The sequence below is a fragment of the Musca vetustissima genome, unplaced genomic scaffold (genome assembly GCF_032173495.1).
Source record: "Musca vetustissima isolate MV318-11 ecotype Yass unplaced genomic scaffold, APGP_CSIRO_Mvet_v1 utg704, whole genome shotgun sequence".
Taxonomy (NCBI): Eukaryota; Metazoa; Arthropoda; class Insecta; order Diptera; family Muscidae; genus Musca; species Musca vetustissima.
The window spans coordinates 121,644-138,454 of NW_026876336.1; the positions used below are offsets into that span (position 1 = coordinate 121,644).

General features: G+C 36.1%; 4 protein-coding genes across 4 annotated transcripts; 2 read left to right on the top strand and 2 right to left on the bottom strand.

Moving 5' to 3' along the window:
• Window positions 1–3,027: 3,027 nt before the first annotated feature.
• Window positions 3,028–4,711, top strand: LOC133338908 (N-acetylglucosamine-6-sulfatase-like). Its single transcript, XM_061547038.1, has 4 exons — window positions 3,028–3,201; window positions 3,261–3,768; window positions 3,834–4,486; window positions 4,556–4,711. Exons 1-4 carry the CDS (start codon window positions 3,028–3,030, stop codon window positions 4,709–4,711), a joined length of 1,491 nt encoding a protein of 496 aa, XP_061403022.1.
• A 1,045-nt stretch (window positions 4,712–5,756) lies between these two features.
• On the bottom strand, window positions 5,757–6,437 carry LOC133338878 (chromobox protein homolog 1-like). The gene is made up of 3 exons (XM_061547001.1): window positions 6,350–6,437; window positions 6,166–6,286; window positions 5,757–6,094 (listed from the first exon to the last, which is right to left on the bottom strand). The coding sequence occupies exons 1-3, from the start codon at window positions 6,434–6,436 to the stop codon at window positions 5,760–5,762; spliced, it is 543 nt and encodes a 180-aa protein (XP_061402985.1). The 5' UTR covers window position 6,437; the 3' UTR covers window positions 5,757–5,759.
• A 1,126-nt stretch (window positions 6,438–7,563) lies between these two features.
• Window positions 7,564–10,446, top strand: LOC133338888 (eukaryotic translation initiation factor 3 subunit C). Its single transcript, XM_061547014.1, has 2 exons — window positions 7,564–7,684; window positions 7,753–10,446. The coding sequence occupies exons 1-2, from the start codon at window positions 7,592–7,594 to the stop codon at window positions 10,444–10,446; spliced, it is 2,787 nt and encodes a 928-aa protein (XP_061402998.1). The 5' UTR covers window positions 7,564–7,591.
• Window positions 10,447–13,108: 2,662 nt separating this feature from the next.
• Window positions 13,109–15,948, bottom strand: LOC133338909 (uncharacterized protein CG3556). The gene is made up of 6 exons (XM_061547039.1): window positions 15,109–15,948; window positions 14,647–15,040; window positions 14,365–14,563; window positions 14,226–14,303; window positions 13,308–13,390; window positions 13,109–13,228 (listed from the first exon to the last, which is right to left on the bottom strand). Exons 1-6 carry the CDS (start codon window positions 15,946–15,948, stop codon window positions 13,167–13,169), a joined length of 1,656 nt encoding a protein of 551 aa, XP_061403023.1. The 3' UTR covers window positions 13,109–13,166.
• Between the last annotated feature and the right edge of the window lie 863 nt (window positions 15,949–16,811).

A 16,811-nucleotide genomic window follows, 5' to 3' on the forward strand; every position in this document is an offset into this window, starting at 1 on the left:
GGATAAAAAGTATAACAAATATATAATAAAAATAATAACAAACGAAACAAAACGTTATGACAAAAAAAAAACATAAAATTACAAAAACTACAAAAAAAACTATCCGTTTTGAACTACTTATGAAGGTAATAACAATATTTGTGCTCTTCAATGTCGTCAACACTTTCCACAGAAGATCAAATGCAGAAAATTAATAAAATATTTGTGCGAGAAATAAATATGTAATTCACCACTTTGGTCCACGAATCTGATTGGTTCCAGAAATAAACATGAATTATAGGAAAATCTCCTTTTTTATTAAAGCGGCATTCGTTGAAAAAGTAATTGCAAACGGCAGGTTTAATATTCAAAAATCAAAGCATACTTTGAGGCGATATAAAATGTAAAATCGGCCTTTTTGTTTTGTTGAGGAAAGGTGGGAATTAAATGAGAATTTTAGAAAGAAATAAATGTTTTTCTTTATTTTTTTATAGAAAAAGAATTACTTTTTAATTATTTGAGTTGTGCCGGTAAATGATTTTTGAGACATTTTTTCACAACTTTATATAATAAATTAGTTCCAGCTAATTCACTTATTCGATTTTTTTATTTTTTGATTCACATTTTAGTAAATTAAAAAATCATATTGTAATTTGTTAACGAATGCCGTTATTTATTTAAATAATCCTTAAATAATTTACATCTTGTGATATTCAATGTCCGATTTTTTGGAAAACCCTACCAAAAATACACGACTACACTATGCTAAATTTTTGTAATTTGTCAAACATTGCCCGGCAGTATCAGCTGCATTGCAATGTTATAAGAAAACAGAATCATTTTTTTTACCCAAAATTAGAGAAAAAATCGAAAATTAAATAAAAAACATTTTAGATAAATAAAACAAACAAAAAACCACATTGATTGGAAGTAAATCAATTTGGAGAATATAAATTAAACTCCGCATATTGGAAATTGGAAAAAAATCCTAAAAGAAAGAACTAAGGTACCGCAGGCACACTCACCAGGAACAAATTTTGTATATGTGTAGGCGCGTAAACCAAAACTAAATGCCACACAAAACATCACTAAAACAAATGGAGAAAAAAATAAATTTTTCTTAAAAAATAAAAACAAATACGAAACGAATGTTAAAATAAAGGAAAAAAATAACAATTTATCAAAATATGCCAAAAAATAATTTTTCAAAGAGTTTTTTATTCAAAATGGAGGGAAAGAGAAAGGTAAGTTATAAAAAAGGGAAAATGTAATCCAATTTTTTACTTTGTCTCCGATTGAAATCCTCAGTCCAAATCTAAAATATTCGTTGGACAAAAAACAGTTTTTTTTATTGAAATTAATTTTAAAGTGATTTCTTTTTTAAAGTGATTTTAAAACAACAGGCATCTTTTTTAAAAGAAAACATTCTCTAATGTTACAGATTTTTGAACAATATTTATGGGAACTATTTTTCATAGGAACTAGGTTATTCTTTAAAAGAAGGAGGATCTCTTTTAAATGAAAATATTCCTTAATCTATCATATATTTATTTATTTCTGAAGGCTTCTTTTCCTAGTGGAAATATTACTTTAATTAAAAAAATAAATGTGTCCATTTAAAGAATTCTTGATTTTTTATGATTGTTTTTCTTAGAAGTACATGTTTTTTAATGGAAAAACAAAGCATACCTTTTAAGGAATATGACCCGTTTTCATTATTAACAAAGGTACCCGTAAAGGTGATAGTTTCCCAAAGGGATCCGATTTCTGAAGAGCACTTTATGGCGGTTTCTATTAGAAGGACATGGGTTTTAATGGAAAAACAAAAAAAGCTAACCTTTTAAGGAATAGGTGCCAGTTTTCATTAGAAACAAACGTACCATATAAAGGAAATGGTTTCCCAAAAGAATCAGACTTCTAAAGGGCACTTTACTTGGGACAACAAGGTCTCTTATCTTCAGGCATCCTTTCATCGGCTAATTAAATGTTGTTTAAATAGTACCCGGGTTTTTAATAAAACGGCTATTATTTTATATACGTCTGTGTTGGAAAGATCATTTCAAGACTTATTTTAGAAGGACAGCTTCTTCAATTCAAAAACAAAGCTAGCCTTTTAAAGAATAGGGAATTGTTTCCCAAAGAATCTGACTTCTGAAGGGCACTTTACTTAGGACAACAAGGTATATTTTCTTCGGACACATTTTTTTTTTATCAGAGGGGTGGCTAATTAAATATTTCGCTGTGGTTTAAATAGTACCTGGGTTTTTAATAAAACGGCTATTATTTTGGATATGTCTGTGTTCGAAAGATCATTTCAAGACTTACCAAAGGAAACCTGGTAGGAGTGGTGTTTTTTAATATTCCTGTAGCCAAGAGGAATATCAATTTTTTTTCTCTGAAAATTGAAACGAGCTTTGAAAGATTTATTCGATAACTGAAGTGCAGCCAGAATATTTTTTCCGATATTTCTGTATTGCAAAGAACACTTCTAGACCTTTCAAATGATTCCCGGATTTTTCTTGTTTAAAAATTTGTGTATGTGAACATTTTCCAATAGAGAGTTTAGTATTCATTCAGAAAAATAATACAAATATTTAATTACCGTTAATGAGTGAAAACTACACAAATCAAATTGTTTTGTTTTCTAAAAAATAGTATTTTTCATTGTAACATAACCTCAAAGAGAATCCGAAAAGTGATTAATAATTTAAAGAAAGAATACTCTTTAATTATTTTCCGCATAAAAAGAGACACTTCTTTTGAAAACCCTTCATATTTGTTTGTCCAAACGACAAAACAAATATTTATTCAACAAGTTTCAATATCTATACTTGGTCACTTTTTCCATGGCAACGCAACTTAAAACACTTAACGCGTCTTTGTGTGGGTATTAATAATCAATGTCATCAGTGCCACCAGAAGTAAGTAAAATTATATTCAAAGAAGACAAAGGTGTCAGGTTCTTTAGTCATATTCTGTATATCAACAGTAAACAAATACTTTATTAAAAACAAAGTCGGAATCGGAATAAGTGGTTCTTCACAAAGAATGAAGTTATGGTTCATTGTCGCCTGTTTGCTGTTAGATACAGCTGTAGGAAACAAACAACCCAATATCTTGATCATTTTAACCGATGATCAGGATGTGGTATTGGATGGTATGCAGCCAATGAGAAATGTAAGAAATCTAATAGGTTCGGCCGGAGCAACAATTGAGAATGCCGTAAGTCTTTGTTCCATATAATTTTTATTTTTTATAGTAAATTCTCAAATTTTCTATAGTATACCTCCTCGCCAATGTGTTGTCCATCCAGGGCTAGTATATTGACGGGTAAATATGCCCACAATCATTTAACTTTTAATAATTCCCTAAGTGGTGGTTGTTATGGCAGTCATTGGCGCGCCAAGGATGAAAAACATACATTGGCCACCATACTTGCAAATGCCGGTTATACGACATTCTATGCTGGGAAATATTTAAATGCTTATCATGGCGGGGAAGTACCACCTGGTTGGCAGAATTTCTATGGCCTGCATGGCAATTCGATTTATTATAATTTCACCCTAAGGGAAAATAACCACAATGTTAGTTATAGTAATGTCTACTTGACGGATTTGTTGCGTGATAAAACATTGGATTTTTTGGATAAAAGGGACAAGGCATCTCCGTTTTTGGCATTTATTGCACCACCGGCACCACATCAACCTTTTACGCCGGCTGAACGTCACAAAGGTGTTTACAATAATACCAGGGCCAAGAGGACACTTAGTTTTAATAAGGTTGATAAAGGTAGGATAAACATAAACATTAATTTTTACCTTTTTAATAGAATTATTTTATTATTGAAATTTTAGAAAAACATTGGCTTTTGGCCAATTCGCAAGAAATACCCCAAGAAACCCTAAATTTAATGGATACATTTTTTGCCAAACGTTGGGAATCACTGTTGGCTGTTGATGAACTGGTGGCCAGTGTTGTACATAAATTACAACAATCTCAAGATTTGGAAAATACCTATATTATATATACCTCCGATAATGGTTATCACATTGGACAATTTGCCCAACCCTTCGACAAACGTCAACCCTACGAAACAGATATTCAAATTCCCTTTTTGATAAGAGGTCCCAATATAAAACCCGGCGTTAAAATAACAACACCAATATTATTAATCGATTTATTACCCACAATTTTGGAATGGTTAAATTTACCATTAGATCCCCAAATGGATGGTCAATCTTTGCAGCCGTTTATTGTAAATGCGGATAGTTATGATCCCTCCACCGATATGTATTATAGTCGTGGTTTGCTGGTGCAACACAAAGGTGAGGGTAATTTAAAAACCTATAGATCTGAATGTCCCATGTGGCAACCTGAAGATCGTATGGCTGGGTGCACTGTAGAGGCGGCATGTCACTGCCAAGATTCATGGAATAATACATATTCGTGTGTGCGTAATTTTGCCTATGGGATTAATCATTTATATTGTGAATTTGAAGATGATGAGGTAGGTTTTGAGATTTTTTTTAGAAATTTGTTTTTTGAAATAATTGTTATTTTCTTTTTTTTAAATAAGGATTTTACAGAGTTTTATGACATGTCTGACGATCCACAACAGCTTGATAATGGAGCCAAAGATATGCTGGCCATCGAAAGAGCTCTATACAGTATAGCGTTGAAAAATCTAACAAAATGTGCCGGAACTGCCTCGTGTACCATTCACGTTTTTTGAATGAAATAAAGTTAAAATTATTTTATGGTGAGTTTTATTTTGGATTTTAATTCAGGTGAATTAAATTCTAATACGAATAAACGTAACTAAAAGCACAAATATTAGCTATTGTGACAATGTACATCTTGTCGCAGAATTTCCAAAGCCATCCGGCAGATGAACCACTACTCACTACTCTCGAAATCTATTGTTAACTGAATTGAACTAACAAGGTCGTGAGCTAAAAAAATTAATGGCCTAAAAAGATCAAGGATTTTTATACTTCTAAGGACCAAAAATAGGATTTATTTTTCAAAAACTATTTTACGTCAAAGCTGAAAATGTTCGTCGCCTCTCTTTAAAATATAAGTATGCCTTAACAATTTCGGCTTTGGAATTGATTTACCTTAACTAATTGATTATCTTTACTTGGAACCTTGGAATATCAACCTAACCCCCATTGAAAAGTATTCAAAACCCCAATTTTTAAATAAAGACATCAATAAATTATATATTTTTTATAATTATTATTATTTAATAATTACAAGAGAACACACCATTGAAAATTCAATTTGTTTTTTTTTTATATTCAAAAAATGTTTTTTGTTTGTCTTATGAAAACATCCATTCAACATTTTGCTTGTCCACATCAAAAGACAAGTCAAAGGAATGAATTTTGAGTTGTTGTTGCATCAAAGTGAAAAGACAATTTACATTCATTTTTTTGTATGTAAGTTATTAATTTGTAAAACTATAAACGATTCATTGTTGAACAAAAATGAAATAAAAAGAAAAAAAAACATATTTTCGTCTTGGGGACAAGACGTAGCTATATGATTTCATAAATATATGGTTTTGAGTTTATACAATAAAAAAAATAAAATCAATTCATTGTTGTTTTTGTTTAAGAAGTAGTTGCTTCGTTTTGGAAAAAGTCGAATAGGGTTTTGTTGTTGTTGTTGTGGCTGTGTTTATCTTGAGTTTGTGAATTGCAAGAAAATATGCACTTAAATACGAATGCTTATAAACTAACATGTTTATATCTATTTGTGGGATGGGGGCGTTGGGCCTAATCAGCTGCTGAATTCTCCTTGCTGGAGGAGATTTTGTCATCGTCGGTACTGGGTGTGTGCCAGGTGAGCCGTTCCTCATAGAATTGTATGACAATTTGGGGACAGCGTACATTGGCCTGTTTCGCGGGTACCAAATCTGCCTCATCGCTGCCCTTCCATTTCATAAGGAACATTAGTTCGCCCGAGGAATCGGTGGCACCCAGAATTTTCGATGGTTCCAGGCCACGATCAAAGCCAACTGTTTTGCGATTATCTTTTTCCTCTTCGGCTAGTTTTCGTTTAGTTTTTTGCTCACCGCCGGGTGCCGTGGATGAGCGTTTCTTTGCTTCGGCTGTAAATATATGAGAGTAAGAAATATATTAGGCTATTGTTTCTGAAGTTATCGTCGTATTCCTTATTTACGTTTTTTGGGTTTAATTGACTCCTCATAGGCTGCAATTAGATCTGGACAGTCGAGATTCTCTTCTGGTTCCCATGTGTTTTCACTACGCGGATAACCTTTCCACTTAAGGTAGTATTCAGTCTGAAAGATGAAAACCACATTATTAAATATCAATAAACCAAAAAAGGTTTGAGTGTCCCATACCTTGCCATTTATAACCCGCTTGTCTTCGATACGTTCCACAGAGTATTCACCAGCGTCTGGATCATTTTCAATTGCCGCATCAGCCATGGTTTGTGTTTGCTTTTTACCTCTTCCTAACTACTAATAAACTCCAGTGGTAGTCTTTTACCGATTACCGTTATTCTTATATTCCCGCCGGCCACAAGTCCGCGTTTCCTAGAATTTGGCAATAAACAAAAAATTATGCGCCCAAAAGAGTGGATACTGAAAAAAACTTCTTAGCAAGCAGCCACATGAATTCTTATCAATTGATGAAAGGCCGGCTTAAGAGAAAGTTTTTACCCCGGCGCATTTTGAATGAAAACCGGAACATACCTGAGGAAAATTGTGCCAATTATAAGAAAAACCCTAAATGCTAACGGTTGTTTTTCTTTAATTTAATTTTTGTATTAAATAATTTTTTCTGGAGGTATATCCACCAAAGAAAGTATATTTTCAGCGTCATACAAGATTACCAGATGTCTCGTATGCTAACCGATAGCTGTAGGGTGGCAACTCTGTGTGAATTAAAAACATTGGGACATAACTTTAATAGCGGCGTATAGCGTCAAAAAATATATGCAATTCTCATATAATTTCCAATAAATTTTAATTTAAATTCGTCGTACATACGTCTCAAATCCTTCCCAGGTACCTCCAAAATCTTTAAGAGAATCCACATGAATATTTTTATTTCAAAATCCCTTCTAACATAAATATACGCCCTGAATTATCACATCGTCTACAGCGTATATTTCAAAACCCTCCACCATTCACATCTGGCATTACTGCCAACCCCAAATCGCCACTTTGACATTTAACAATTTTCAGTCTGGCAATACCCTTTTTATACGCGATTGTGCGATTTAGCCGTCGAATATTTTATTCGTTCTGTAAGTTTTCAGTTTTTTCATAAAATATTTTAACAATTTTATGCCAAAAACCTATTAAAACCCGAGCAGGTCCACACCTGTCCATATTCCAAAGTGTTCCACCAAGTCCACCTACAAGAAATCGCCACGACAAGACTTTGCAAAAAATGTTGTGTGGCAGAGTGTCTCAACAAACAGAGCCATGTTGGCCGAAAAATTTTATATGCAAAAACAACATAACCTCAAAAGAAAGTGAATGAGTACATCAATCTTTTCGATATTTTACAGATTTTACCATTCAAAACAACAACAAGGGGTGCCCAAAAGTAAGTGAGCTAAAGTCGCCAACAAGATGTCAAGATTTTTTGCAACTGGTTCTGATTCGGAAACCGATTCCGAGAATGAGGAGGTTCAGATTCCAACCCAGCCAAAAGCCACAGCCTATGTAAGTAGAAATGCAGCACCACCCCACATACAGCAATTACTTACCTTCCTTTTTATTTAAAAAAATAGGCCTTCAGTGATGATGAGGAAGAAGTCAAGCGTGTGGTACGCTCCACCAAGGAGAAACGTTATGAAAATATCACCGCCCTCATCAAAACCATTCGCAATCACAAGAAAATCAAAGACATGGCTAGTATACTAACAACGTTTGAAGATCTAACCAGAGCCTATCAAAAGGCCCTGCCCGTTATTTCGAAAGAAGAAAACGGAGTTACACCCCGTTTCTACGTACGCTGTCTGGCCGAATTGGAAGATTTCATCAATGAGGTATGGGAAGATCGCGAGAGCCGCAAAAACCTATCCAAGAACAGTGCCAAATCGTTGGGCACATTGCGTCAAAAGGTACGCAAGTACATCAAAGACTTCGAAGATGATTTGGCCAAATTCCGTGAGAATCCCGATCAAGAAAGCGAAGGCGAAGATGATGAGGCTGTTGAAGAGTCCGATCAGGATAAGGATGATGATTTCACCAATCGCGATTCGAAGCAGCAATTGTCGGCGGAACAAAAAACCTCCAAAGCGGCTCCCGCCAAAGTGGAGCAGGCCGATGATGAATCCGACGATTCCATTGATTGGGATTCAGATACTGAAACCGAATCGGACTCTTCCGACGATGACAACCAATATGTTAATCTTCGTGAACGTTTCTTGAAGAAGGCAACCACCGGCAAGGAGGATAAGGATGAACGTGAGGAACGCAAGAAGGAGAAGCGCACCAAGGAACCCAAGTTGCGTCGCAAGCAAGAAGAAGACGATGAAGACGGTGGATGGGAAATTGTTGTCAAAGGTCCCGTTGTGGAGAAACCCAAAATGTTCGAACAGGATGCTGAAATTGATGTTCCTTTGGTATTGGCCAAGCTTTTGGAAATCATGTCTGCCCGTGGTAAGAAACGTACCGATCGCCGCATGCAAATCGACATGCTTTTCGAGTTGTTGGAAATCTCCGAACAACATAACTTGGGTGTTGCCGTGGCCGTTAAAATCCACTTCAACATTATTTCTGCCATCTACGATTATAACCCCAAGATTTCTGAACCCATGAAACTGGAACATTGGGGCAAACTCTTGGATGTTATGCAGAACATGATGAAATTGTTGTTGGCCAATGAGAATATCAACATGAGCGAAAGTGTTTCCGAGGAAAACGAGGAATTCGTTGAGGCCCCCTTCTACATTCGCGGTTGCCCCTTGGCTGTCGTAGAACGTTTGGACGATGAGTTCACCAAGCTTCTGAAGGAATGTGATCCCCATTCCAATGACTATGTGTTACGCCTCAAGGATGAGGTCACCGTTACCAAGATCATTGAAAGCGTCCTGCAGTACTTCGAAAAGATTGGCAACAACAATGAACGTTGCCGCATCTACTTGAGAAAGATCGAACATTTGTACTATAAATTCGATCCTGAGGTATTGAAGCAAAAACGCAAGGAGTTGCCTGCTGGCACTATTACCTCCGTGCAGGTTATGGATCGCCTGTGTAAATTCATCTATGCCAAGGATGACACCGATCGTATTCGTACCCGTGCCATCTTGGCCCATATCTACCACCATGCTTTGCACGACAACTGGTTCCAGGCCCGCGATTTGGTGTTGATGTCCCACTTGCAGGATAACATCGACTCTGCCGATCCTTCCACTAAGATCCTGTACAATCGCATGATGGCCAATGTGGGTCTGTGTGCCTTCCGTCAGGAGAACATCAAGGAAGCCCATCACTGCTTGGTCGACCTTATGGTCACCGGCAAACCCAAGGAATTGTTGGCCCAGGGCTTGTTGGCTCAACGTCAACACGAACGTTCCGCCGAACAAGAGAAGATCGAAAAGCAACGTCAAATGCCCTTCCATATGCACATAAACTTGGAATTGTTGGAGTGTGTTTATCTGGTATCGGCTATGCTTATCGAAATTCCCTACATTGCTGCCCATGAATTTGATGCCCGTCGTCGCATGATCAGCAAGACCTTCTATCAGCAATTGCGTTCATCTGAGCGTCAATCGCTTGTGGGTCCACCCGAGTCCATGCGTGAACACGTTGTGGCTGCTGCCAAGGCTATGCGTTGCGGTAACTGGCAAGCCTGTGTCAATTTCATTGTCAACAAGAAAATGAACACCAAGGTGTGGGATTTGTTCTACGAGTCGGATCGTGTACGTGAAATGTTGGTGAAATTCATCAAGGAGGAATCATTGCGTACCTATTTGTTCACCTATTCGAATGTCTATACTTCGTTGAGCATTCCCTCGTTGGCTCAAATGTATGAGCTGCCAGTGCACAAGGTCCATTCGTTGATCAGTAAAATGATTATCAATGAAGAGCTGATGGCCAGTTTGGATGACCCCACGGAAACGGTGGTAATGCATCGTTCTGAACCCTCACGTCTACAGGCTTTGGCTATGCAATTTGTCGATAAGGTTACCAATTTGGTGGATGTCAATGAGAAGATATTCGACATGAAGCAGGGTAACTTCTTCCAACGTGGTAACATGGGCAATCGTGGCTATAATCGCAATCAAAACAATCAAGGTGGTGGCAACTGGGGTGGTCAGCGTCGTGATAATCGTAATCAACGTAATCGTCAACGCGGTCAACATCATCACAAGAACCAACAACAGCATCATCAGCAACAACAGCAGCAGCAACAACAACAACAACAGCAGCAGCAACAACACGAACAACCCTTGCAACAAGTCGCCGAAGAGGAGTAAATTCGTAGAGGAGAAGGAGGAGGGAGTGAGACAAAACAAGAAGGAGAAGAGAAGCGCGTTTATTACCATCACCAGCAACAGCAAGAAAATCAACTATTCCTCAAGTGGAAGGGTATTATGGACTATTTAGGCTATAATGTTTATAACAATCTTTGTCGATTAGCTCCCGGTCACAATGTGTTCGTATTTATAATCCTTTACATTGTGACCGGGGGCAAATAAAAACAACAATTGCATATACGCTTTTTAATTTGTAATTTAAAATAAATTGTTTTTTATTCTTTTTTATATACAACAAATATGTAAAGAAGAAGAACAAGAATGTTGTAAGAAAAGGCCAAGATTTGGAATTTGCTGTTAATTTAAACAGAAACAGAACGCGTTATCATTGTCCCTCTTTGTGTTTTGTAAAGTAGGAGTAATAAACTTTTTTTATGTAAAATGTAATCACAAAAAAGTAAAATAAAATAAATATCTAATAAAAGCCAATAATATTGAATAAAGAAAAAACAAAAACCTTCCAAAAAACCCGAAACAAGCGGTGTTGTAATTTTAGTTAAAGAGGAGGTTTGTATTATTTAGATGTTTATATTTGACTAAAGAGAAAACGATAGTAGAGCTTAAGAATATAGAATATAGCTATGGGACACCTTTAAAATAGTTTTAGAAGTGACATTGGCTTGGGTTTTTTAAGGAGAGCCATAACCTTATACCTCTGTAGATAACAAGGGATTTTCATTGTAACCTAACCTAGAAAAATGTTCCACAACGATTTCATATTTGATTGAACTGCCTTATCATTCTTCTGATTTTATACTATCCGTATCCCTCTGAAGAAAACAAAGGCTCTTCCCTGTAACCTAGATAAATGTTTCACAACGATTTGATATTTGACTTAATTCCCTTATTATTCCTCTGATTCTATCCACACAATCCCACCAAAAAAGAGTTCAGGCAAACGCATATTATTTATTTTTATTTTCTTTTTTTGCTTGGTTTGAAGCAGTTTTATCAATAAACAAATACTGCAATAGTTAAGCATAATAATAAATACATACATAGATTCGAGTGGAATTTTTTTTGGTTATGGAAACTAAAGGAAATAAATTAAGAGGAGAAATAGTGAAATGGTAGATAGGATAAAAATTGGGATTGAATGGTAGAAGAAAAATATAATGGAAGGGAATTTTTCATTTAGTTTTTTCTTTTTTTAATTAATAGAAGGGACTTGGAAACTGGTTGTGGATGGTGTCATCTAAATGGTTTGAAGTATAGAAATGTATATATATTTTAAAGTACAGATAAATTACTGGAGATTAATAGAGCATATGATAGATTTGTTGTTATTATTTTTTTCGATTTGTATGGAACCAATATTTATATAAGTTTTGTTGGTTTTGTTTTCTTTCGTATTGTTGTAATTTGTAATGTTTATTTTTTGTTAGTAGAGCATACATTATAATCGCTTTGTTTGCTTGTTGCTGCTTTTTTGTATATGTTTTATTATTTATTATTAATAATAATATATTTATTATTTTTTTATTCGTATATCAAAATAATATTTGATTTAGTCGCAAAAAATATCTACATTGTATGTATGTACTATGGATATCGTATGATGATGGTATGGTATTTGTTTTATGAATATTATGAATGTAAATATTTATGCTTATTTGTTGTTGTTGTGTTTTTTCTTTTAATTAATTTTGTTTCTTTTTGTTTTAGTATGATTTATAATCACTTATTGTTACGAACGGTGTCTGACGGTCTAAATAATCTCTGGTGTTCGTCTAAAATGTTTTGCAAATTGCCTGCTTATGTCGTCCTGGTATTGTTTGGTCCGTCTTTTCAAGTTTTTTTTGCTTGCTGTCCTTCTTCTATGTGAGTGGAGTAGTTGTGAAAAGTGAAAACGATCTTTGGTGAGAGAGCCTTTTTGCCGAGTTTTTTTCCCTTGTCATTATTTCGATGCTTGCGTTGGAAACGTAATTAGCTGAGAGGCAGAGGGGATTACAACCCCCTCTGCTACCAGTCTAATAGTTAATGTTTTAGTTTCAGTTTTTTTTGTAATAGTTTTTTTATTTTATTATTTTTTCTTTGGGTTTTGTTTATAATATTTATATGTCTTTGTTTTTGGATTTTATGTTTAAGCGGTTTTCAATTATTATTTTTTTTTTGGTTTAGTGGCTGGTCATCACATTTATTTGGTTTTTTGGTTTAACTACAATGTTTAAAATTGGTAACTGGGAGCTGTTGTTGTTTTCATTTTTTGTTCCAATATCTTAAGGAATGCAAGCGTCCACTGAAAACAATGTTGAATAATGGTTAAATTGTTGGTTTTTGTTTTTTTTTTTTGCAAATATCACCTTAGGTCGTATTTATAGATCGTGTGTTTTTTTTAATTTTTGTTAAAGTTAGAGAGATATTGTTGTTGTTGTTGGTTTTTTGATTTTAGACGACGACGATATTAATAACGGCTGCTAAGATTTTGATAACTAGAAATACCGTTAAGTTGTGATTTTTAAATTAAAAAAATTAAAAAGAAAAAAATTTGAAAAAATATATCGATTTTACATAGGAATAGTCATAATTATAGTAGTAAGTTTAGATAATGTTTGAAATTTTTTGCTTTTTGAGTGTATCTGAGTGTGTGAGAGTGTTTCATTTTTTTTTTTGAAATAGGTTATAGACGGAGTTTCCTTTTGGGGGTGGAAAGGCTTGATTTATAGCTTCTTATACCAATACAGATAATGTTCACCATCTTCCACCATTAATTCATCGACACCTGCGGAAAAATATTTAGGAAAATATTTAAAGGTGTTTGTTTAGAATTTTTAAAGGATTTGAAGGAGAACTACACTTACCAACTGGTGCAATTAATTGATTTCCAGGTGTATTATCCTTATCGGGAATTTCAGGCAAACGATAGAGCAACCAATAGTTGTAGCTGAAATGGGAAAAATGAAAAGAAAAAAAATTATTTGTAAACAAAAACTGCTATTTAATTATAATTTATGTTCTTTTATTACTAGGGAAGGATGTTTGATCGGTTTTGTATGGACTGGGAGAAAGACTTAATATTTGTCTAAAGAGAAAATTTCAGGAACGTTTACGGATGACTATAAGGAAGCCCTTTAGATGACTTGTACAACAATAATCATCAAATGAGAACAATTGATGTTGAATGTTTTGCAAACCCAGTGTTTGGAATATAATATATCTCCACCCCCTTCAGAAAGAGAGGTTATGTCCGAAAATAACAAATATGTCCTTTTTCTTTAGTACATAAGTTCAATTTTTTAGTGGCCATTATAAGCCAACAATTTTGCTTTACGAATAGAAGGAAGTTTTAAAAGACATCTTAGAGGTAATCCTTTTGACGGTCGTAGGGCCGATGTAAAGCGTACTTTTGTAGACGGCCTAACAATAATTTTATCTTCGAAAGAAAGGGATTTCATCTGATGTTGATATAATACAGTTTCAGAGAAATGCATAGGTGTAGCCGGAAGATGAGGTTTGTACGCAAGTGGCAGACAGTCTTAATAGACATCTAAAAGGGAGTTTTATTAGACCATTATTAGACTTAAAATGAGTTTTGTAGATGCCCTGAATATAATTTTATGTAAGACTGAAAAATAGTGAGTTTGAAGTCCCTTCAACGGTCGCCCTTGAGATATAGACGTCGATTGGGCTCCAGGCTACCCTGAACGGTAGTGAACACAGAAAATCGCTGTAGATCTCTTCCGTCCAAAATGGTTTTCTTTTCATCACCGAATACTTACCCCCTTGGTTCCTCCTTCATGCCAGCCAATGTGTGTACATAGTGACCATTGGGCCATTCTCTTGCCTCAAAAGCAAATCTGTAATCAAATGAATTCGTTAATTGTTTTTGTAATTTACCTTCAAAATTTCCCAACTCACCTTGGATCAATTTCTGCTGCCTGAGTCATGGCCTTAAAGAAACTGGTATTCTTGGGTGACACCATATTCAGTGTTAAAATCTCCGAGACATTTGTTCCCACCCACAGGGTATATGTGTATGAGACATTTTTCGAATCCGATTCTTCCGCCGATGAACCAGTTAATCCATAGGGTAATGCTAATTTTTGTTCGCCATTTTCTAGTAGTGATTCATGAAAATTCAGGGGGGCCAAATATGTATAGGATAACAAGAAAAGAATTGAGAATGGAAATGCAACTTACCCGAGGCTGTATCACTGTTTTCTCGTATAACATGATCACATTGAAGGGCACGTACTGCACCCAAACCTTTCCAACCCAAAGCTAAGATAATATCAGCGGTAAGGCCAACACCAATATCGGGATCTTGGCCATCTTGTAAAGGTTCTTCGGTCCAGCCGCCCTCGGGCCCCTGTCTGCTAAGAATCCAACGTGAGGCAGCAGTACGATTCCAACTACCGGCTGGATCGTTTTCCAAATCTTGCAAGGCTTGCATGGCCAAGGCGGTGCTACGCAGTGAACCAAAACTGCCACGAGGATCTTGGAGACTGGCCAGACCGCGAGCCGGGCGTCTGACAAAGTGTTGTAAGTGGCGATGTCTATGATCGGTGACAATGCAGCGTAGAGCCAAAATTACCTATGAAGAGTTAGAATAAAATGTTGGTTAAATTCAATTGAGGAAAAAGGTAAGGTTATGGAACTCACCATTGCATTTGTATCCACATTCTGATCAGCCACCCCACTGGCTATATCCAACAGCCGACGTATCTGCCTCTTTCGTACATGTGCCGCTGAACTACATGCCGCCAATGTGGTAAGGGCAAATTCAATATCCTGTGTCGGTTCATGATGCTGTAGCGTTGCTACCAAATCATGGCCATGGAAATGTTTGGGATCCTTACACAATGAACCCAAAGCCAAAACGTATCGGGCCAATCGTTCCAAATTCAACGGTTTGGGTAATGTGTGATGTCTATCCAACATGGAGAGAATTTCAATTTCCATTTCCTTGACCGATAGGGTATCTTCAAGTTCTTGGATTTTTTGCAAATGATCGTCGGGATCTGAGGGATCTTGGGCTCCCGACAATTCCTTGGCCAAGATAACAACATGAGTATCATTGCCCCAACCATAATCGGCAGCACGTTTTTTCTTCAGCCATGCCAGGGCTTTGAGGATGGCCTCCTGTTCACTTTTATCGGGTCCGGCCGAACCAATTATCTCATGAACGGGGGCTGAGGTTGTTGGCGATGTCGTGGTGGAGGGTTGTTCACTGCTCGTCTCCGAAGAATCCAGTTGGGCTGTTTGCATGGAAACTGATGTGGCGGAGGCAGAGGCGGCTGGTGCTGCATCAGTTGTCACTGTATTGGCCAGAGTGTTATTCGAAGTTGGACTCGTTGCTAAGTTAAGCTCCACGGGTGTGGCAGCTGTACCTGAATTTAAGGCTTCGGCAACATGTGGATATAATATTAACTGTAGGCTTACAATTAGCAGACTTAGCAGCAGCAAACCACCGCCTGATTTTTTTACATTATCCTGAGACATTATGCTGCAAGGAAGGAGTGTGGAGGTTTTTCATTATTTTAATAATGTTTAATGGTGTGTATGAGTGTGTTGGGGGTAAAAAAGGACTTTGCTTGAATGATAATGTAAATGAGTTGGATTTGAAATGTTATCTGTTACAAAAAAGAAAGAAAACAAAAACCGGGGGGTCCTTGGGACACTTCCGTTGTTGGGTATTTCCGTTGCCATTATGGAATGCAATTTACTGGCAGGGTGGTTGATCGGTTGGTTAAGTTTAGCAGCTGTCACTAAGTTACTGTGTTGTTGCTGTTGTTTTGGTGTTCGGCTAGGAATGATTATTTGGTAACTTCACACCACCATCACCATTACCCCGCCCAACTCCTCTTGCTGTGCGAAGTGACACTAGCCTTTGTTTGTTTAGGCATTGTTGGGGTCATGCAAGTACACGATGACGAAGACAGACCAGAGTCCTTTCAAGTTTATTATAGTTTTGTTTTTCTTTTTGTTATGAGGATATGTGTGTTTGTATGTATATCTGTCCGTCCATTCGGCTGTGAGTGTGTGAAGAATAGTGCTTTTTTGTGCGTTGGCAAGAATTTTATATCGATTGGATGTTTTTTTTTTTACATTTTTGTCCCCATTTACACTGTGCTACAGACAAAAAAAAACAATACTCAGCCCATTCAACCCTTGTAGATGACTTGTACAACAATAATCATCAAATGGGAATAATCATTTGACCCTGTTGAATGTTTTGCAACCCCAATGTTTGGAAAGAAATATGCAATATATCTCCCCTCCCTTCAGAAAGTGAGGTTATGTCCGAAAATAAGAAATATGTCCTTTTTTAGTAAATAAGTTTACTTTTTAGTGGCCATTATAGG